This window comes from Lytechinus pictus, chromosome 8 (assembly GCF_037042905.1).
Source record: "Lytechinus pictus isolate F3 Inbred chromosome 8, Lp3.0, whole genome shotgun sequence".
NCBI lineage: Eukaryota > Metazoa > Echinodermata > Echinoidea > Temnopleuroida > Toxopneustidae > Lytechinus > Lytechinus pictus.
The window spans coordinates 47,110-71,139 of record NC_087252.1 but is presented as its reverse complement, the minus strand read 5'-3'; the positions used below and the strand labels follow the sequence as shown (position 1 = coordinate 71,139).

Sequence of the window (24,030 nt, the reverse complement as noted above, 5' to 3'; positions counted from 1 at the left end):
GCAAGTCATTTCGCACTCACGCGCTCCTAAAAAGAAAATAAGTCATCACGAACCTATATATAAATTTTATATTACATAACATGGGGCAGCTGCTTTTTTATGACATCAAAAATCCAAAAGTACAAATTCTGATAACTTTCTTAATATTTAATGGATTTTTGTCGAACCTTTTTTCTGCTATTTTTACAACTTCCTTCAATGGTGCAGCTGATCTGAGCGAGCTGCTTCAAAATTGGTCGAGTGCCCTCTACGTTGGTGCTAAGTGCAATGCCGATTCGATAGCAGAAAATTATCTTGTAAGTTTCGGAAGTTTCATGCTAGAAATCGTCATTCTGTATCGGTATTTATATATTTTTAAAACAAGAAAAAGGTATATACGTTTATAATATAAGTAAATTGTCAGAAACTCGCCGAGCTCGTGTCTGTTATGGGAGGTGAAGACAGACCGGGAGTGTAATTAAATTGCTTCAGTCCCGTGTCCTAAATTTTGTGTTTGTGAAATCGTGAAAACTAATTTTAAAAGACAAAGTGGTATACGGTTAGGCCTATACCCAGTTGTTGTGTGTCCGGACAGGTTGTGTGTCCGGACGATCAATTTTAGAAAGTCGTTTGGAAAAAATTACAAGCGAAGTTTCATCAAATTTTAGTAAAAAATTTTAGAAAATATTATAGAGAACAAAATAGAAGATGATTACAACTATTGAATTCATATTTTTAGCACTCCTAGACCTAGACCAATGAGGTCCAAACATTAACATGTATGGACCTCATAGGCGACAATGCGTTAAAAACGGGTTAGAACTTCTAAACGTACTGTTTCCTGCACCCAAGTATGATATTACTCCCAAAATATGAGTTTTGTCCTCGTTTGTTTATCATTTATTAAAAGATTGCCCATTAAATATATTCCTATTCCTGATTTGAATTTAATATTAATAAAATAAAGGGAAACTTACATTTGAGTCATTTTTCGATCTTTTTTTGGCAGTCAGTCCGGTCACCGTCGAGTGCGATCAAAGCGGTATGAAGCTGATTTTCAGATCACGTGATACGTGTGGTCATCACCTGATCAATCGACTATCCTTTTTTAAAGACCGCAACAATTATAAATTTTATTATAAAATATATATAGAATGAATAATTGCATGATATTATATATATTTCTACAATTAAAAATATTTTGTGATATGAATTTAATATTTGAAGTAAAAATCGCTATTTAACAAAATATTTATTAAAAATAAAAAATCAAACAAAATAAAAACGCCTTGGACACAGTGCAAAAAACCTAACAATTTGGCCGCGTTCTTAACAACTATCGTAAGGGGCGCTCTATTTATAAATAAAGTTGCATATGTAGCTGTCTACCGCGACAGGAACAGCCGCAGAATTGAAGCCAGAAGCGTGGGAAATTGCCAGAAAATTCAAGAAAAGAACCGGTGAGTACCGATTTAACAGTACTAATTTATTAAGTAACATTTATTGAATCATTACAAGATTTATTTTTTAGTAAAACAAAGCTTAGTTCTAAGCTAGGGCGGCCCAAATGCGCGTGAGTGGAGTCCCAGTTTATTAGCACGGGTAAGTATTGGGGTGTCGCCTAGAGTGATTTTTAGTGTAATCTTAAGACAAAAAAGAAGGCTTCAAAAATATAAAGTGTCCGGACACCCGATCCCCCATCCTATAGTCACGTATTGTATCACCGGACACTATTATGATTCCGGACGCACATATTACTGCGTTCTAAAACAAATTCGTACCGTAAGACTTCCGCAATTCAATTTCACAGAGCAATACATAGAACAAGATTGCAAAAACAAGGCGAAAAATCCAACTTTTACCAAATTATCTCTAAAATATCATATAACATAGTTTTGTATTAACAATTGATGTATTTTCTAACGGAAATATGGGTCTGATTTGCCGAATTTCAATCTCGTCCACTCCTTCGATCGAATGATGAGGTGTGGTGTATTGTGGGTGATCGTCGATGGCTAGTTCTCAAGGTACCCATGCGCGAGGTTTACCGTGAGTAGAGCTGTCGATCGGCAGCGCATCGATAGAACTTGATGAGCGTCACGATACGAACGCGAGCATATTATTATTGGAAAGTGCCATGGAACATGCAGCTTATAAGACAAAATAAAATAAGTTATCAAACACGAATTTATTATCAACATCTGCAAGCAAATTACTACTTAATGTCTTTCCTTTTTAATAGATTGACAGAGAACAAGAGGAGACGGAGAACTGAAGAATATCCCAGTTGATTAACAGAGGAATGGATTCCCCAGGAACAGGAGGGCGTGGAGGGGGCGGGGCCAATGCTGGAGTGCCAGGCAGTGGGCGGAGACGCAGAAAGAAACCTCCACGTGAGAGAGGAAACAGTGAAGGGGGTGGTGGTGGTGGTCGTAAACCTCCACCAATGATCTTATCAAAGGTAGCAGGACTTGACAATAAGGTACAGTACAGACAGGTGCGGCACCAGGGTAGTTCTGTGTGTGTGGGGGGGGGGGGCAACGGAGAGGTTGGTGGTAGTAAACCTCCTCCAATGATCTTATCAAAGGTAGCAGGACTTGACAATGAGGTACAGTACAGACAGGAGCAGCACCAGGGTAGTTCTGTGTGTGGGGGGGGGGGCAACAGAGAGGTTGGTGGTCGTAAACCTCCACCAATGATCTTATCAAAGGTAGCAGGACTTGACAATAAGGTACAGTACAGACAGGAGCAGCACCAGGGTAGTTCTGTGTGGGGGGGGGGGGGGCAACAGAGAGGTTGGTGGTCGTAAACCTCCACCAGTGATCTTATCAAAGGTAGCACAACTTGACAATGAGGTACAGTACAGACAGGTGCGGCACCAGGGTAGTTCTGTGTGTGGGGGGGGGGGGGGGCAACAGAGAGGTTGGTGGTCGTAAACCTCCACCAGTGATCTTATCAAAGGTAGCAGGACTTGACAATAAGGTACAGTACAGACAGGAGCAGCACCAGGGTAGTTCTGTGTGTGGGGGGGGGGGGGCAACAGAGAGGTTGGTGGTCGTAAACCTCCACCAATGATCTTATCAAAGGTAGCAGGACTTGACAATAAGGTACAGTACAGACAGGTGCGGCACCAGGGTAGTTCTGTGTGTGGGGGGGGGGGGGGGCAACAGAGAGGTTGGTGGTAGTAAACCTCCATTGATCTTATGAAAGGTAGCAGGACTTGACAATAAGGTACAGTACAGACAGGTGCGGCACCAGGGTAGTTCTGTGTGTGGGGGGGGGGGGGGCAACAGAGAGGTTGGTGGTAGTAAACCTCCATTGATCTTATGAAAGGTAGCAGGACTTGACAATAAGGTACAGTACAGACAGGAGCGGCACCAGGGTAGTTCTGTGTGTGGGGGGGGGGGGCAACAGAGAGGTTGGTGGTCGTAAACCTCCACCAGTGATCTTATCAAAGGTAGCAGGACTTGACAATGAGGTACAGTACAGACAGGTGCGGCACCAGGGTAGTTCTGTGTGTGGGGGGGGGGGGCAACAGAGAGGTTGGTGGTCGTAAACCTCCACCAGTGATCTTATCAAAGGTAGCACGACTTGACAATGAGGTACAGTACAGACAGGTGCGGCACCAGGGTAGTTCTGTGTGTGGGGGGGGGGGGGCAACAGAGAGGTTGGTGGTCGTAAACCTCCACCAATGATCTTATCAAAGGTAGCAGGACTTGACAATAAGGTACAGTACAGACAGGAGCGGCACCAGGGTAGTTCTGTGTGTTGGGGGGGGGGGGGCAACAGAGAGGTTGGTGGTAGTAAACCTCCATTGATCTTATCAAAGGTAACAGGACTTGACAATAAGGTACAGTACAGACAGGAGCGGCACCAGGGTAGTTCTGTGTGTGGGGGGGGGCAACAGAGAGGTTGGTGGTCGTAAACCTCCACCAGTGATCTTATCAAAGGTAGCAGGACTTGACAATAAGGTACAGTACAGACAGGATCGGCACCAGGGTAGTTCTGTGCGTGTGTAGGGGGGGGGGGGGGCAACAGAGAGGTTGGTGGTCGTAAACCTCCACCAGTGATCTTATCAAAGGTAGCACGACTTGACAATGAGGTACAGTACAGACAGGTGCGGCACCAGGGTAGTTCTGTGTGGGGGGGGGGGGGCAACAGAGAGGTTGGTGGTCGTAAACCTCCACCAGTGATCTTATCAAAGGTAGCACGACTTGACAATGAGGTACAGTACAGACAGGTGCGGCACCAGGGTAGTTCTGTGTGGGGGGGGGGGGCAACAGAGAGGTTGGTGGTCGTAAACCTCCACCAGTGATCTTATCAAAGGTAGCAGGACTTGACAATGAGGTACAGTACAGACAGGTGCGGCACCAGGGTAGTTCTGTGTGGGGGGGGGGGGGGCAACAGAGAGGTTGGTGGTCGTAAACCTCCACCAGTGATCTTATCAAAGGTAGCACGACTTGACAATGAGGTACAGTACAGACAGGTGCGGCACCAGGGTAGTTCTGTGTGGGGGGGGGGGGGCAACAGAGAGGTTGGTGGTCGTAAACCTCCACCAGTGATCTTATCAAAGGTAGCAGGACTTGACAATGAGGTACAGTACAGACAGGTGCGGCACCAGGGTAGTTCTGTGTGGGGGGGGGGGGCAACAGAGAGGTTGGTGGTCGTAAACCTCCACCAGTGATCTTATCAAAGGTAGCAGGACTTGACAATGAGGTACAGTACAGACAGGTGCGGCACCAGGGTAGTTCTGTGTGTGTGTAGGGGGGGGGGCAACAGAGAGGTTGGTGGTAGTAAACCTCCATTGATCTTATGAAAGGTAGCAGGACTTGACAATAAGGTACAGTACAGACAGGATCGGCACCAGGGTAGTTCTGTGTGTGGGGGGGGGGCAACAGAGAGGTTGGTGGTAGTAAACCTCCACCAATGATCTTATCAAAGGTAGCAGGACTTGACAATAAGGTACAGTACAGACAGGATCGGCACCAGGGTAGTTCTGTGTGTGGGGGGGGGGGGGGGGCAACAGAGAGGTTGGTGGTAGTAAACCTCCACCAATGATCTGATGAAAGGTAGCAGGACTTGACAATAAGGTACAGTACAGACAGGATCGGCACCAGGGTAGTTCTGTGTGTGGGGGGGGGGGGGCAACAGAGAGGTTGGTGGTAGTAAACCTCCACCAATGATCTTATCAAAGGTAGCAGGACTTGACAATAAGGTACAGTACAGACAGGAGCGGCACCAGGGTAGTTCTGTGTGTGGGGGGGGGGGGCAACAGAGAGGTTGGTGGTTGTAAACCTCCTCCAATGATCTTATCAAAGGTAGCAGGACTTGACAATAAGGTACAGTACAGACAGGATCGGCACCAGGGTAGTTCTGTGTGTGGGGGGGGGGGCAACAGAGAGGTTGGTGGTTGTAAACCTCCACCAATGATCTTATCAAAGGTAGCAGGACTTGACAATAAGGTACAGTACAGACAGGTGCGGCACCAGGGTAGTTCTGTGTGTGGGGGGGGGGGGCAACAGAGAGGTTGGTGGTTGTAAACCTCCACCAATGATCTTATGAAAGGTAGCAGGACTTGACAATAAGGTACAGTACAGACAGGAGCGGCACCAGGGTAGTTCTGTGTGTGTGTGTGTTTAAGTTTCAAGTTTATTTATTCAAAACCAAAAACATCACATCATAATCAAAATAGAAATACATACAACGTAAATGAGTACATAAACATGCATCAATTGAATTATAGCATAGATGGATTGGTTTTAGGACCCCTTTAAAAGCAAAGCTTGTGAGTGGGGCCCTGGAATACTTATGATTATTAACATAAAACATAGAATATACTAATCTACAAGATACAAAAGGAGAGAGAAAAATATATATATTAAGGTTAAGATGCTAAAAATTGAATGAAAAAACTGTTACAAACACAATATATACGAACATCCACACACCCACAACCACATCCACCCACATATGCACATACTAAACATTAATGAGTAGGTCATCAACTTAAATGCAAATAAATCAACTTAAAATACATATTGACGGAAGATAATCATGATCTGTTAAGAAAGCAAGTTTTGGATAATCTTTTGAACATGAAAAGAGTTTTAGTATTTTGTTATATCAACAGGTAAATTGTTCCACTCTTTAATACAGGATATATGAAAGGAGGTCAGAGTGACATTTATTCTCGCAACCCTGACGAATAAGATCCCTCTGACGTGTATTATAATTATGTATTTGTGAATTCTGAAGAAAATTTTGTTTAAAGGTACATTCTTGAGGCATTGATTGTAGTTTGAACATGAACAATGCACAATTGAATGACACAAGTTCACTTAGTGGTAGCATTTTCAGACAAAGAAATAACAGAGTACTTGGATGTCTATAATTAGAATTTGTTATAAGTCGTATTGCCCTTTTCTGCAATACTCTCAGTTTATCAAGATAATACTTGAAAGTGTTTCCCTAGGCAACATTACAATATGTCAAATAAGGTAGAACGATACTATTGTATATTGTTATCAGTATCATTTCAGGTAAAATTGATTGGGGGGGGGGGCAATGGTGAAGGTGGTGGTGGTGGTAGTGGTCATAAACCTCCTCCTATGATCTTATCAAAGGTAGCAGGACTTGACAATAAGGTACAGTACAGACAGGAGCAGCTCTAGGGTATTTCGGGGGGGGGGGGGGGGCAACACAGCAAGACATGACATTTCGTTTCACTCAATTACATAACTGTGACACCACCAGAACTATCTTCTTTACTCTATTATTTTTAATCTATTTTTTCACACTACTTGAAAAAAAAGGAACTATGATGAGGTGAGGGGGGCGGGATGGCGTACTGCTTATCTGTCCCCTCCCGTCTGTAGCTCTGTTCTTTGAGTCCATACTACTGGTTTTGAAATAAGCATGGTAATAGTACTCAACCAAATGAGTCAATAAGAATATATACTTTATGAACATAACGATCTCCTCATTTTAGATATGGAGAATCTTATTCATTCTGATATATTGAATGGTTATAGAAACTATAATTGACTTAATGCATGTAAAAATGGTTGCATTTGCTCTTAGAAATCCATCCCAAATTAGTATTTTTTTATGTAACAAATTATTGTAGGCCATCCATATACTGATATTATGAAGCTCTCATTTCTTAAAGGGAGTAAAATGACACATTATGTAGATTTAGAATGATTCATTTTGCAAAATATTCAGCTTGGTATGTATCTTTGAACAAATTTGTGATCTTTATCTTGATAAAAAAAAAAAAAAATTGTCTGTAGGTTCTTGAGAAAACTGATTATTTGAATGTTTTAGAGTGAAGTAGAACCATCATTCCATTCATTTGTGGAATTTTATTTGCTCACATTTTACAATACACAGTTGTTTTGTATCAACTTTACATTTATTACCTAATTAATTTTTATATACTTTGATAATGTTATCAATTTAGACTTGAAGATAATTGCCACAAAGAAAAGAAAGAGTTAAGAATGAATATCAATCCATGTTTTACCAAAATGCAGGACATTGACAAAGCCAGTGGTTCTGAACGTTCTAGTCGACCTTCTCGAGCTGCGTCCCCAGGACCCCAGATTAAAATCAAAGTGAGGGATAGAGAGGACACACCCACCCATAGCCAACCCCTTCCATCCACCGGTTCACCATCCCATACTACTACCCCTGTTACACCAAAGCCAGTACCGGTAGCAAAGGTGAAGCAGGGGAGTGAAGGGGACCCAAGGGGGCGGAGTAGCACCCCTACTGGGAGGCTTTATTCACCAAGCCAGAGAGTGACAGGAGGTCAGATGCCTGGTATTTCTATAGAGGGTGAGTCGGGACATTGAATAGTCTACAGGCACAGACCCTGATTGAAACTTTGATCAACATGTTGGTCTTCACACTAAGTTCATAAGTTTATTTCAACATTCGTACATAAAAAGATGTCAAAGACACCATTACAGAAGAAAATCACAAAACATCAGAATACAAAGCATAGTACAAAATATTTTTAAAAAAATACACTAAAATTTCACACTATGGATTTATTCTACCTGTATGGAGAAACTAAAATGTGTTTAAGATTAGAGATACCTCTAGCTATAATGGTAACATAATTGAACTTGAAAACCTATCTTATGTCTCATAATGTCCATTAATAAATGTATCCTAATAAACCCCCTCTTCCTATGAATTACAGTGTAATTTCTGTTAATGACTTTTTGTATGATTTGATATTTTTCAAATTTACTGTTTATTATTTTAAATTTATTCAAAATTGTCAGGTGCCTTGAGTATTCCTTGGAGTGCACATTAGAAATATGGTTAATGTTATTATTGATTACTGCAATATGAATGTATGGAGTTGTGAATTAGTGTGTTACCATTCAAGTGGGTTTATTTTACAAGACTACACTACTCAGAATATTGCATTATGGGGAATGATCCTGGCTAGGTATGAGTAGTTGAGAAGTTGAGGTTTGGCTAATGAGGTTCTGTTTGGTGTGCCCTTTAAAGTAGAGTACATCTTTTTATTTCTTCTGATAATAGTTCCAATCTATAAGAGTTGAGCATTCATTTCCATTGTCTTTGAGGTCTGCTTTATCTGTTGTTTTCTCTAAATAGTTTCAATCCATAAGAGTTGAGTATTCATTTTCATTGTCTTTGAGATCTGCTTTATGTTTTGTTTTTCTTTAAATAGTTCCGATTCATAAGAGGTTAGCATCACCCACTATGATGTCCCAGCCTATCAAGCTGATTGATAATGCATTCCAATGGGTTGATGTGGGATCTGAGGTAAGAGACCAAGGCCCTAAAAATTGCATAAAAGTTACCATTATGGTAACTTTGCCATCCAATGATAACTTGCACGGAATCCTTGATTTTGATTGGTTGGTGATCAGCGAACCATGGTAATTACCATTGCATGGCAAATTTACCATAATAATAATAAAGCTGTTTGTAAGTTACATGTGACTTTATGAACATGAAAAATAAGTATATATGATCTAAATCAACACCAATGAAAATTTGTTTGTATAAAAGGGTCACCAGTCATTGTAAAGTCGCTTGTAACTTATAAAGAGCTTTATGAGGTGGAGGAGGAGGAGGAAGATGACTACGATGATGGTGATGGTGATGATGATGGTGGATGAAGATGATGGTGGTGGTGGTGATGAAAGCATTCGACAGGGTCTGGCAAGATGGTCTCCTTTCGAAGATAGCAGCGACTCATCCACCTACAGTGCTGCTGGATACCATTACTGAATTTTACAACAGTTGCTCAAGCAAGGTATTCTGGAAGCATGAAGTTGGTCCCTCCTTTCCTGTTCTCCAAGGAGTAAGGCAGGGGGGAGTGCTTTCCCCCATGCTGTTCACTCTCTACATCAACGACCTTATTAAGTGTCTGAGGGAGTGTCATCTTGGCTGCTCAGTTGGCAACCTATACGTTGGGGTCATAGCCTTCGCGGATGACATTGCACTTCTTAGCAATGAGCCCATGGAACTGCAACAGATGTTGAATGTCACAGTTAATCACACCCAGGAGTGGAAATACAAGATCAACCCCTCCAAGAGTGCAATCATTGTGCTTAATCAAGATCTTCAGAACAGTGGCAACTCTTGGCAGATCAATGGTGAACCGATTGCACAGGTCTCCTCACACAAGCACCTTGGCATCTTCAGTATGACTACGCTGCCGATGCGATCACAAAGGGATACAGATAATTTTATGCCCTTGTGGGAACCTCACCACTAGGAGCAAGGGTAGTTCCCCATGTCGCTGCAAAACTGTGGAAAACTTTTTTGTGTTCCCAGGATGATCTTCGGCTGCTCTAGCATTCCCTTTTCAAGGGCAATGTTGAATCGCCTAGATAAAGCACAGATTCACCTATTTAAGCGGATTCTGGGTCTACCAACAACATCAGCTGACGAAGCAGTATATCTTCTCACTGACATAACCCCAATTAGCCTGTTGGTCACCCAGGAAAAGCTCCAACTCCTGGGACAGATCTTGAGCACCGACATGGACAGGATAGAAGGAAGGATTCTTCTTCATGGTATCTGTGCCAACACCAAATCCGTACAAGAATGGCGTGCTGCACTCCCAACAACTCAGCCTTCCCCCACTTGATGAACTTGTAAGGAATCCCCCTAACTACCATCTATGGAAGTGAGTGGTTCAGTCGGCAGTGATTCAGGTGTCCGAGGCCAGACAGCATAACGCCCTTACCAACAAGACATTCTTGTCCTTTTGGACTAGAACCCCTAAACCAAAGGCGAAGGATCTGTACCCTGGGCACATTGCCAATCCAAGTCTGCGGTCAGCCATCACCATCCGTGCTCAGATCTCTTGCCAAGTCTATCTGACCCAAGCCAGGCTCGCCAAGATTGGCAAAGCACCTGATGATTGCTGTCGTCTGCATGTCAGCCTGCGAGGATGTGGAACATCTGGTTGCTACCTGTCCAGCCCTAGCATCTGTCCGACAGGACCTTATCCAGCGCGTTAAGGCTAATCCCAACACCAAGCAGTTTGGACCATGCTTTGAATCTACCCCTGCTCTTTTTGTAGAGTCGGTCCGTTTTTACCTCCTGGGCGTATCAGTAACAACACAAAAGCCCAATTACATACGCTTATTCTATACTTCTTGCGCAACCTCCACACAACTCGTCAAAACTTACTCAATACTTCTTCATGATTGCAACTTAAAGCCTTCAATGAATTGCGGCACTTCCAACGGTGCCGTTGATCTCCGACCTTAGTGGAGGAAGAACACAGGAGAGAAAGAGAGATGATGATGGTGATGGCGGTGGTGATGATGATGATGGTGATGATGGTGATGATGATGGTGATGGTGACGGTGATGATGATGATGATGATGGTGATGATGATGGTGATGATGTTGGTGATGATGATGATGGTGATGATGATGGTGATAGTGATGATGATGATGATGATGGTGATAGTGATGATAATGATGGTGATAGCGATGATGATGATGGTGATGATGGTGATGATGATAGCGATGATGATGATGGTGATGATGGTGATGATGATGATGATGATGGTGATAGTGATGATGATGATGGTGATAGCGATGATGGTGATAGGGATGATGATGATGGTGATGATGGTGATGATGATGGTGATGATTATGATGATGATGATGGTGATGATTATGATGATGATGATGGTGATTGTGATTGTGATGATGATGGTGATGATTGTGAAGGGTGATGATTGTAATGGTGATGACGATGGTGATGATTGTGATCATTGTGAATGGTTGTATGCTGCCCTATATCTGTTTGAAAATATTAAATAGTGCAGATCCCTGTTTATATTAAAAGATTGTAGTACTAACTGTTCTTTTATATTTTAATTAAAGCAAAGATAATAATTCTATTAAATTTGGTTTGTTTTGATTCCTTAATGATCTATAGTACCTTCTTGAGCAGACTGATTTCCTAGTGATAGGTGTCCTAGGTGTTCAAGGTTGTGGCAAGTCAACTCTCATGTCTCTCCTAGCTGGTAATAAACATACAGATCCTCACAGGTAAGAGCAATATTACTTCTGTAGCGCGAGATATTATGTAACATTTTTTTGGTGCAAGATTTCAAGGGGAGGGGGGGGGGTACATAGTGACTGGAGACTATAAAGAATGATTTTCTCTCATTTTACAAAAAAATATTATTGACTAAGGCCTGCCAAATACTTTTTTTAAGGAATTACCCCATTAAAAAAAAATTTTATCAACCAAAAAGAGGAGCCCTCCCTTTTTTCCATTTATTTTTTATTAAAAATAAATCAAACCATTTATGTATTTGTGTGGTGGTGTATGGTTGTGTGTATGGGTGTAAGAGTAATATAGTTTTTTTCTGTAATTTGTTATTTCTCAATGTAAGAATGCTAAGAATGCTTAACACGTCTTGATTAAAAAAAAGTTAGGGAGGCACACATGACATCGAGCAGAAAAATCTGTGTCATGCGATTAGGACTCCTTTTTTTTAATTTTTAAATGTTGGCAGGCCCTTTCACCAATCTCAACAATGGAAATCCTTGATATTTCATTTAGGAAGTGCACACAATGTTGAACACACTGATTTGTCAAGACAGTAATTCATGTATTGTATGTATATTATGCAGAAAACATTGTGAATGGACTGATAAGACACAGGATATTACAAGTGGGCATGTGTTTGATATGATCAGCTGTGATGCTAAGATGACTTTGAAAGCTCATTTATAATGAATGGGTTTTCAAGAACTGCAAAGTCTTACTACTTTTCAGTATTTAGCACTGAAAATTGAGAGGAATGCTGATGCTTTCATTCAAAATAATGATTTCTACATTTTCAGTTTTATGTGTCGTCCCATTGCATTTCTTTGAAAAATACTGATTCAAACCATGTACCTTGGAATGAGTGTGAAGTGAATCAACCACTACTTTGCAACATATTAGTGCTGCTGTTTCATTTATTTTCTCAGCTCCTTCATCTTCAAGCCCCAGACCTCATCCAACGGAGAGCAAGCCTTACATCAGACTACCGGTATGGAGATGTTCATCAGTGAAGAACGTATCATTCTCTTAGACACTCAACCAATCCTTAGCTCTTCAATCATGGATCGTCTTCTTGGACCTGATAAACAAACCATCCCTCCTGAATATTCATCAGCTGAGAATTATGCAGAGATGCAGGTAGGCAAAGCCTGTGGTTTTCATTCACAATTGTCAGGCTTGTCATCTACTCCTTATTGTCTCGCCCACCAGAGGTGAAGGCAAGACTAAGGGATCCAAATGCCGTCCGTCGTCTGTCGTCCGTCCGTCACAAACCTTATGACACATAACTCCACAACTGTAAGTCACTTTTCAACCAAACTTTGATGGTAGATGGACTGGGGGGACCTGCATGTTATGCTGCAGTCGGAGGTCACATGGTAAGGTCAAAGGTCATTTTCAGGTCAACGTTAAAGTTTACATGCAAGACTCTCTTATGACACCTAACTCTCCAATCGTACGTCACTTATCAACCAAACTTGGATGGTAGATGGACTTTGGGGACCTGCATGTTATGCTGCAGTCGGAGGTCAAACGGTTAGGTCAAAGCTCATTTTCAGGTCAACGTTAAAGTTTACATGCAAGACTCTCTTATGACACCTAACCCTGCAACTGTAAGTCACTTTTCAACCAAACTTGGATGGTAGATGGACTGGGGGGACCTGCATGTTATGCTGCAGTCGGAGGTCACATGGTAAGGTCAAAGATCATTTTCAGGTCAACGTTTAAGTTTACATGCAAGACTCTCTTATGACACCTAACTCTGCAACTGTAAGTCACTTTTCAACCAAACTTGGATGGTAGATGTACTTAGGCGACCCTTATGTTTTGCTGCATTCGGAGGTCTCATGGTAAGGTCAAAGGTCATTTTCAGGTCAACGTTTAAGTTTACATGCAAGATTCTCTTATGACACCTAACTCCGCAACCGCAAGTCACTTTTCACCAAAACTTGGATTGTCAATGTAGTTATGATACCTGCATGTCATGCTGCAGTTGGAGGTCACATGTTAAGGTCAAAGGTCATTTTCAGGTCAATGTTAAATTTTCCGTGCAAGACTCCCTTATGACACATATCTCTGCAACCATAAATCACTTTTCAACCAAACTTGGATGGTAGATGTACTTAGGGGACCTGCATGCTATTGTGTTGGGAGGTCACATGGTATGGTCAAAGTTCATTTTGAGGTCAACATTAAAGTTTTTGTGCAAGACTGGTATGACAAGTGTTATTCCATCCCAGTCATTTCACAATGAAGTTTCGATACAATTCTGTTGCGTGCCCTTGCAAATCGCGATATTTCTGGTTATTTTCATAAGTGAGACACAAAATCGCTTTTGCCTTGTTTATCATAATGATATCAATATAGGCTTTGTATAGCACACGTATCCACCATGTAAGGTGCTCAAGGCCCTCCTATATTACCCTGGCTAAGCTTGTCTACAGATTCAGGTGCTCAAAGCTTTTTGAGGAATTACTTCCTGCCTGAAGCCAATAACCTCACCTGGGTTGAGTGCAGCACAATGTGGGTAAATTTCTTGCTGAAGGAAAACACGCCATGACTGGGAATTGAACCCATGTCCCTCAGATTGAAAGACAAGAGTCTTAACCACTAGACCACATTGCCCCCAGGAGTTACCCCATTTTAAAGATTTTTTATCAACTAAAAAGAGGAGCACTCAATTTTTCCATTTAAGATTAAAGATAAATAAACCCATATACATGTTTGTATTTGTGTGGTGGTGTATGAGTGTTTGTGTGGTTGTAAGAGTAATATAGTTTGTCAACACTTGTAATTTCTCAAATATGAAAATGCTAAACATGTCTTAATTTAAAAAAAAGGAAGGGAGACACCTGATATCGAGCAAAAAAATTTGTGCTGCGCGATTAGAATTCCTTTTTTTCATTTTCAAATGTTGGCAGGCCTGAATTCTCCTCATCACATATTGTCAATAGTCTTCAATATCAACTATCGAGAATAACATGATACAACCAGGGTAATTTTGCTGGGACACTGACAAGGACATACTTGCTGAAATGTCTAACTTGGGTAGTCCTTTTTAGGACCACACATGAGCCCCCAAAAGAAAAACCTTGTGTAACATGAAGTCTATAAATACATTCATTCCTTCAGCAAGAAATTTATCCACACTGTGCTGCACTTAACCCAGGTGAAGTGAATGGGTACCCGGCAGGATTAATTCCTTAAATTCACAGGCGCTGAAAGGCAGCTCGAGCTAAAGATGGGATGATGTGCCTTGGAATAGATTGTTTCTAGCTAGATGGCACTATACAAATGCCTATTATTATTCTTTGCCATGGAAATCTTCAGAAGTTATTGTTCTTATTATCATTTGATTTTTCTTCTCTATTCAGTCCCTGTACATTGCAGCATTTCTCCTGACTGTATGTCATGTTGTAATGGTGGTTGAAGATTGGTTTAGTGATATCAACATCATAGAATTCATCAAACGAGCAGAGATGCTCAAGCCAGCGACCCCGCCCCCACCAAGCAACCAATCAGAGAACAGTAATCTGGATGACCCAGAGGACTTCGTCCCAAATATAGGTATGAGCTCTTATCTAAGCAGTGGACAATGAAAAATAATGTTTGCCAATAGTAAAGACACAAATAACTATGAATAATTGCTTTATACATAGATGTCAGTTATGGAGACAATGTAAACTTAGTTTGAACAGAATCCAATAAAAATATTACCCAAGTTTTTGTATGTACAAGTAAAAATGTTAAATGATTCTGGTAAAAAAAAAAATTTAAATAACAAGAAATGGACAAAATAAGATGGCATCCCAGGGCCCTCTTGTAAATTAGTTTACGCAATTGAAGGAGCTACCCTGGTGAAAGAAAACTGAAATAAATAAATGAATAAATACCAAGTCTATGTTGGGTCTTTATCCACATACTGGTTATCTTCAGTGTGGTCATTCAGCTCCTATTACACAGAGTTATTGATTCCACAGAGGTAGAGTCATGTACATGTTTAGATCTACTGTGGCATGACAAAATTGATTATAAAGACTTCTCATTAAATCATTGTTTACTGATTTCAGAGTGAGAGAAATATATTTTCATACTATATTTCATTAAGTAGGAAGAGTATTAAAAACATTCAGTTGTAAAAGCCAAAAGTTCACATATAATGTGGGAATGGACAGGAAGTCACTGTAAATTTAAAACAAAGGAGTGATTGTTTCAAACTTTAAAGTATGTGTTACTACTATGCCATTGTTTGAATGAAAATGATCTTGTTTTTATCTTTCTCAGTATTTGTGCAGAATAAAGCGAGTCGTGAGTGTTTTCAACCCATCACTGTCAATGCTATGCAACAGGCCATTCACTCTCTCATGATGACATCTAAACTCAAATACACAGGTATGATATTCTCATGGGAATACATTATTAGATAGATGAATGGATGGATGAATGAATAGATGGATGGATAAATAGATAGATAAATATATAGATAGATAAGTAGATAGTAAGATAGATCGATAGATATTTAGAATGTTTTCAACCCATCACTGTCAATGCTATGCAACAGGCCATTCACTCTCTCATGATGACATCTAAACTCAAATACACAGGTATGATATTCTCATGGGAATACATTATTAGATAGATGAATGGATGGATGAATGAATAGATGGATGGATGGATGGATAGACAGATAGATAGGTAGATTCTAGAAAGTAAGATATTTAGAATGTTTTCAACCCATCACTGTCAATGCTATGCAACAGGCCATCCACTCTCTCATGATGACATCTAAACTCAAATATACAGGTATGATACTCATGGTGATATGTATATTGGATGGATGGTTGGATGGATGGACGAATGATTGGATGGATGGATGCATGGATGGATAGCTGGACGGATGGATAGATGGATTGATGGACGGATGGATGGAAGGATTACTTATGGATGAATGGATGGATAGATGACTAGAAAACAGTCACAATTTAACTCAATAAGGGTCCAACATATAGATGGTCAGACATACACATCTAATGGTCTAATGGTTTATTGTCAAAATATTATCATACATCTAGATCTGGGATACCAATGTAAACTTATCGTTGTAAAATCATGAAATCTTAGCTCAAAATCAATAATTCTGATGATCACTACCACTAGCATATATGGGACAGTGTATTGACATAAACATTGCTTCAAAAATACCTGAAGTTTGATGGAATTCCGTGTTATTTTGCTCATTTCTCAATTATGCATTTTCTTCCAGAGCTATTTGGCCTAAATTTCTTTATACATAATTACGAACACTGGTGGTAATTTCAATGGATTCTGTTCAGACTCATTTTGAGATCGTTACCATAACTGGTATTTTTTTTTTAACAGCAAAATGTTTCACAGCCCCTACAGTCTGTGTTACATGGATACGTTTTATTTCTACTGATCTATTTGTTCTATATTTTTAAGGTTGTTCATCCCTTGCCAGGAGTTCAGTCATGCCTTGCCTTAGCTCCAAGACTCTCCCTTTAGATCTCAATCTATTCTTGCTTCCAAGATTGGACTCAAACAAAAACAGAGATGAAAAGGGTAAGTTTAATGCTTGTTTTGTTCCCTGATGATATGTGTAACGATAATACTAATGTTTCTTGCCGCTACTGGGTACCCATTTATGACACCTGGGTGGAGAGTGGTAAATGTAGATCAACGCCTTGCCAAAGGAACCGAGTGTTGTGGTGGGATTTGAACCCCAGACCTTTTTGGTTCAAAGTCCAGTGACTTGACCACTGAGCCACACACCTTGTGCGTGGCATGTTGTGGTCATTGGATCAGTCTCTGGACTTTGAAACAGGTTGTGGGTTCGAATCCCAGCCATAGCAAATGGTGATCATGTCTGATTAGTTAGGCAATTAAATCATTTTCAAAGTTAATTTATCCATTGTTAAGTTGGTAACTATAAGGTAGTTAAGTTAGATAAAAAATTCTAGTTTAGTTAATATCTTTGAGCAAGTAAAGTACGGTAAGATAATGTTACGATACTGCAACAAATAACAATAAAAATTTGGTTTTCTACTTATATCATATTACCCTTGTATAAAATTTTGATAGGGGGTCTACATTTTACAAGCTTTGCTTTTTAGTAGGCCCCTCCACTTTTTTCATTTCATTGCTACGTTTCAATCCTGTGTGTTATGCATTTTTTCAGTGTTAAAATGATTTATTATAAATGTACTTTGATGATTGTGGAATATGAATATATCAATAAATAAATAAATAAATAAATTTGATTTCCTTTTTTTTTTATTACAGGAAATATAACAATCATAAACTAACAGAACATAAATAAATATTTATCTTACATCTCTTGAAGTGACAGATCTGAATTTATTCCAAATGATAATATCCAGATTGGCTGGCAAAGGTTCCTTTAATTAATGTCCACAATACTGGCGATGATTAAATTGATGTTGAAGCATGATGAATAACAAGAGTCACTGTAACAAGTTGAAATGTCTGTGAAGACGATGTTGATGATGATTAACAGTCAATTTCAGCAATCCATGGGTTGAAAAGCTTTCATTAAAACAGGTTGACGATCTCGATGAGAACTGAGAATTCCTCTCTCCAAGTAACTGCAAACAGTTCATTGATGGCGTGCAAATAATTCCACAGAAGATAAATATTCCTGGTGGAAAAAAAAATCTGCTCTGACATAAAGTCTGGCGTGAAACTCTGAGTTCTGATCGGATATGATGTGATCTGAAATGATGATCTCCTTGAAGAAACTGCCAGCTAATATACAAATTATTCACTATTCTGGAAGCTCCTAGTATTGTCTACAAAAGGAACATTCTCCTTTCTGTAGCAGTCTTATTTTAGAACATTCTTGAATGACCTCAGTGAAATTAACAACATAGCTAATCCTATTGTTCATTTCCACTACCACAAGGAATCTCTATTGTATGCAGTCTCTATTCAGAAATAACAAAATTCCTCAGCCTTAAAGAACAAAGCTTTAGTGAGACATTCTGGAATGTTCTTAATCATTCTATTGTTATGTAGTATGTATTTAACTTCCTGTTATCCTTTCAGTCTTTCACCTTCACTTGTTTACAAACTCCCCCAATGTCAACTAAGAATCCCAAACCCCCAATACCATTTAACTCCTAAACCTTGACCATAAAAATACCAACCCTCAGTGACGTCAGCTAACTTCAAGGAACTTAAGTGCTAAGAAGTATGACTCACACTTCCAGCCCCAGTCACTTGCACAGAGCATCACCACACCCCTTATACCAGAGAAAGTTTGATAGACAGTTACCTGTAGACCAATCAGATCAAGTTTAGAGATCATTCCCACCTTAAATTGTTACACCCCCAAAACTAAAGGATATAAATAAGGACTTCTTGATTATTAGAGATGGAATACAACGATAGAATACTAGACCAACACTCATCCACAGAGACTGACTGACTTCAAGACTTAGACGTCCATTGAATATTAATTTAACTTCACTCCGAATCTCAATCTTATACTTCGAAATTATTTTATATTCATCGTCTCCTATGATATCTGAATCTTCATGTACTTCGAACTGTAACTGATGATTAAACACCCAGTGATTTGAACTGTATAACTTTCTCCAAGTTTCTTCATTACGCTTCCCTTCTATATCATAATTAACGATCCCAACACGACACTATGCTATGACTATCCTTAAAGAGAAAATGACCAAATAAATGAATGTAATTGCTCTTACCATTCTTATATATAACAATAAAAAGAGTAAATTCTTAAATTTTTAAAATATTTGCCAGCTAAATTAATATCAGAAGGGAGATCGACCTAGTAGTGCTTTGTAATGTAATTTTTTTGTGGTTGTAACATTTATTCCGCAGATTGATGTGAGTTCTATTTTTTTAGCTATCTTTGCAACTTTTCTATGCAATAATAAATTCCTCAAAATCCTCAGTGTTAAAGGAGAATCCAGCCGTGGCCATAAGATGATGTGTTTGGAAGGAGAAAAATAAATTAAACAGAATGGTGAAAGTTTGAAAGAAATCGGACAAGAAATAAGAAAGTTATCGCTGCTTTAAAATTGAGATCACTAATACTATGTAGATTTCAAATGGGCAACTGGGTAAGTCAATTATGACAAGGGGCATGGACAACTTTCCCATAGGCCATGTACTTTATTATCAGGGATTTGTGGTTTTCTCCTAAGTACCCATTCCCCTGGGGAAGTAATCTAACTATAACCCGGGTAGTATATTGTTTTATGTCCTCATGAAAGAAAAATATAATTTGAAATAAAACTTTTGGGAAAAATGACATTTTAGCCAAAATATGTATTGGAGTACATGGAAGAGTAGTCCTTGCCTTACATCACTATGACATCCCATATGCGGCCAATTTGAAGTCTCCATGGGTATAGTGATTACCAATATTTACAACTTGTAAAACTTCATAACTTTCTTGTTGTTTGTCCAATATTGTTCAAACTTTCACCTATCAACTTGTCTGATTTTTCTTTTCCTTATAAAAACAAGTTTTTGTTTGGGTTGGATTCCCCTTTAATTGGCTGTTAGCATTTACAACGATAGTTACTTACTCATAGCAATGGTGTAATAATATTGACTGCTCACGAGGATGACTGTGTAAATTATCATTGCCAAGGTGCCTTTCATTTCAGCCCTTCTATCACCCTGAGGCCTTGGTTGAGGGGTAATAGAAGGGGGTAAACTGCCAATTCGTCTTCCGCCAACTCGTCTACTCACCACATGGTCTACCTTCATTTAGTCTAATGTCATTCCGTCCATCAACATTTTGTCTAACAACCATTTGGTCAAAAAATCACCTTGTCTAATCACCAGTTTGTCTAATACCCATCTTCTTTTCATTCATTTTGCCCAATTAACACTTATCCAATGAGACCAAATGGTATATTGACTAAATGGCTATTGGACCAACTGGTTATTGGACAGAATGGCATTAGACTAAATGAAAGTAGACCATGTGGTGAGTGGACGAACTGATGGTAGACCAAATAATAGTAGACGAGTTGGCATAGACAAATTGGAAATAAACCATGGAAGGGTGGGTATGAAAAGCACCGAGTAATGATTTCCACCAACATATACTTACAGAGCAGTCCATATTTTTTTATATGCCGTATTGTTTATCACAAAGATATATCTTACACTAAATCTAGGCTCAAGGGAAACTGTTGTCTATTTGAGGACCACTAATACATTCTAGTCTAGGTTGCTTCGCTAGATCACTTTGTAATTCAAACTAGCTGCCCTGCTACTTGTCATCAGCTACATGCATGGTCAGTGTGACGGTGGCTGTATGTACGTGACCCAGCAGTCAGTAGCAACACAACTCGTTGTGGCCCTGCCCTATCATGACAGGGTTTGATGTATGAAATTGACAGCAAGTCGAAACCCTGAGATGATGATACACTGAATTGCACTACGTCACATGTTGTTTTTACCAATCAGTGATTAGAATCTTGGGATGAGGTTTATGGCAACTTTTGTGCAACAGGGGCCTGATAAATCTTTTATTTATTGAAAAATAAAGTTTGTCTCTTGTTTAGAAAGTGATTTAACAATGATTTGATTTGTTTGTATTGAAGAATCCAAGACCTCTGCTGTGGACATTGTTGCTGACCCTGGCTACGTAGGTCACCCAAAACCTGAGAGGTTAGTAACAGCTTTCAGGAATCAGATGTATGCTGCTAGCAGACCTCTACTAACGCATTCATCACTCAATGAAAAGAACTGGTGAGTTAGAAACATTAAGGTTCATAATAGTAAGCTTGAAATCAAAATTTTCAAATTAAACATTACTTTGTGTGAAGAGTTCTATGTTAACTGTCTTGAATATGCAATGAGCAAGCTGATGGACATCATATCCACATTTATTCTTTTATATTACGTATTATTGGTATGTAGATTTGAATTAGTGATTGGTCAATATACCATCTCATTATCACAACTGCAAAGATTGCATTGGTTATACTCTAGGTTTTGATATCACCCCAGTAAACATATCTATGGGGCCAAGTGACATCACATCCGCTTAATGACGATAGCACTGACAGTGCGATGAAAACAAAGCATAAGAAACACTGAAATAATGTCAGAAACAGCACGGAAAATTTCACAAAGATTTTTAAACTTGCAGATAACGAAAAGGTTGAACTCGATTATAATGACAATCAGCACAAAGTATGAATGCGATGTTTGCAGATTATGCATTGTAGGCATGCTAAATGCCGCCCTGCTGTACGGGTCACTAGTGCATTGTTTTCATCGGCTGGTCAGTTGCTAGGGCTCGAGATTAAAAATGCCCCGAAGTTGCCCCGGCCTATTGTAAATGGCCGCGTGATATTCATTGATGTATGCACTTGTGTGTACGCTTGGATTGAATTTGGACATTGATTCCACCATCTTCCCAAACTATTATGCTTTTCACACCTCAATTTTTTCCCCGTAACATTGGTATTTTAGGTAGGGCTAAGGGGAGGGGGGGGGGGGGGGTCTTAGCCCACCAATTTCCCGGGGTTAAGCTTAGCCCACTTCGGTTTCACACTACATTTTAGCAAAGTGGGCTAGCAAGGTAAATAGTACAGTACTATCTGGCCCTGCTAAAAAGCAGTGTTAGCCGACTTATTGCGGTGCTAAAGAGATGCAGTGTGAAACAAAAACCGGGAAGCAAATGTGGGGGCTTAGCATTAGCCAATCATGGAAGTCAAATTGCTGGTTAATTACAAGCTGTGTGGTAAAATCATCAGTATTCATGAGCTTTGAGATAGTCCGGTGTTAAGGCATTAACCCTCGCTAAGAAAATAGTATGGGGTTAAGAAAGACAGTGTGAAGCAAGAAAAACTTAGTATGGGGTTGTATGGGGTAAAGGAAATGCAGTTTAAAAAGCATATATATGATCTATCATCCTGTATAGGGTGAGTGTTATGGAGCGTGCAGGGCAGCTGTGACAGCAAGTGCAAGATTTCAAAAGTATTTTGAATTAGTTAACGTTACCACTGCTAGCAATAACATTTCTGGCTGTTTGTAAGTTAAGAGCGACTGGTGAAACTTTCTTCTGCGCTAAATAATCACCAATGAGCATTTAATGATGAATATCATTTACCACAAGAAAGGATCACCAGTCGTTCTTAAAGTCACTCTTATGAACCGCTTTATTAAACAGTACCATGACATTTGCTCTAGCGACAATTGCTCTGGGCTTTAGTTTGTATAAGATATAGGGTTAGGGTTGTAATAGGGTTTTATATTAGGTTTAGTGTTAAATTTAGGGTTGAAGTGGGTCATTCCATTAATGTGTGGACTTTGCAGCAGAGCAAATGTCATGGAACCTATTAAACACCCCTCAGTTCCATAATGGCGTTTTATCAATTTACACAAAGTTCTTTAACTTATGTTTTTTTTTAGGTACCAATATGCAAGCAGAACATGGGAGAATATCAAGAAATCCAGTCTAATGTCAGAATACCATCGACTTCTTACCTGAGGTCAACCTCTTCTTGACCTTTGACCTTTGCCAGGTTATGTCATCATTAGCCAATCAAATGAGAGAGTTAAGAAGTCATAGATTGGCTTCAGGTACCTTGGATAAATTGAGTCTGTCTGTTGAAGTTGAAGACAGTGAGCTGGTTATACCCGATAGTCTCACATACGAGATGAGCTTCTAACATGAGGTACTCTTACTATACCGGAAGCGGGTCATATGATGATTAGCCATGGAGAAGAGAGAGACATTAGTAGTATATATATTGGCTGCTGGTACTGATAGTATGAGTATGCTTCTAATTGAGACCTGTTAGAGTTCAGACGGTGATCTTGTTATATCAGATAGTTTCATCTGTAATATCATCTTCTAAATCAAGGGAAATTTCTACTTTTCTGGAAGCGGTTAATGTAATGATAAAGCCTTGGAAAAGAGATAGACCGTTGTCTATAGGTTGGGCACAGATAACTCAGTATGAAGATACAAGGGCCCATATTATGAAGTCACAGTCTACCTCTGTGCTAAAATTATGGGGAGCCAAATATTCCAAAATTCTGTTTATATTGTATGTTTCTTATGTTTACCATTTTGTTTCCTCTTGCTTTCATAATGAAGAAAAATACTTCAAAATAGTTCAGATATCATTCCAGACAATTTGGGTGTCATAAGAGTTGATAAATTGGATGTGTAACTGTTAGGGATTTGTGCCCCAATTGGCTCTCTATAGTTAAACCACAACTTTAAATCAGGGTTTAATTTAAACCCAAGTTCAGATATACATTCTCTTGGCAGTGTGCTGGTTATATTAATGACAGTTGAGATCAGCTTCAAACAAAGAGTGAGTTCTTACTTTTCTAGAAGCAAGTGATCTGATGTCATGAAAAGCATTCTGTTGAAAAAATTTGTCAGTTATGAATTGTATTTAGACAAATTAAATCTTCAAAGCATCATTACAA

At 39.5% G+C, this 24,030-nt stretch overlaps 1 protein-coding gene across 3 annotated transcripts; it reads left to right on the top strand.

Moving 5' to 3' along the window:
• Nucleotides 1–234: 234 nt before the first annotated feature.
• LOC129267305 (nonsense-mediated mRNA decay factor SMG9-like) lies at nt 235–24,030 on the top strand. Of its 3 annotated transcripts, none has more exons than XM_064103288.1 (11): nt 235–296; nt 2,222–2,461; nt 7,515–7,818; nt 8,690–8,784; nt 11,431–11,543; nt 12,477–12,687; nt 14,922–15,114; nt 15,832–15,939; nt 17,008–17,127; nt 21,180–21,327; nt 22,999–24,030. In XM_064103288.1, the coding sequence occupies exons 2-11, from the start codon at nt 2,282–2,284 to the stop codon at nt 23,075–23,077; spliced, it is 1,551 nt and encodes a 516-aa protein (XP_063959358.1). In that variant the 5' UTR covers nt 235–296; nt 2,222–2,281; the 3' UTR covers nt 23,078–24,030. The 3 variants fall into 3 exon arrangements, with proteins under 3 accessions (XP_063959358.1, XP_063959357.1, XP_063959359.1); XM_064103287.1 differs by having other exon boundaries at nt 246–296; nt 2,222–2,476; XM_064103289.1 differs by lacking the exons at nt 235–296; nt 2,222–2,461 and adding an exon at nt 6,553–6,623.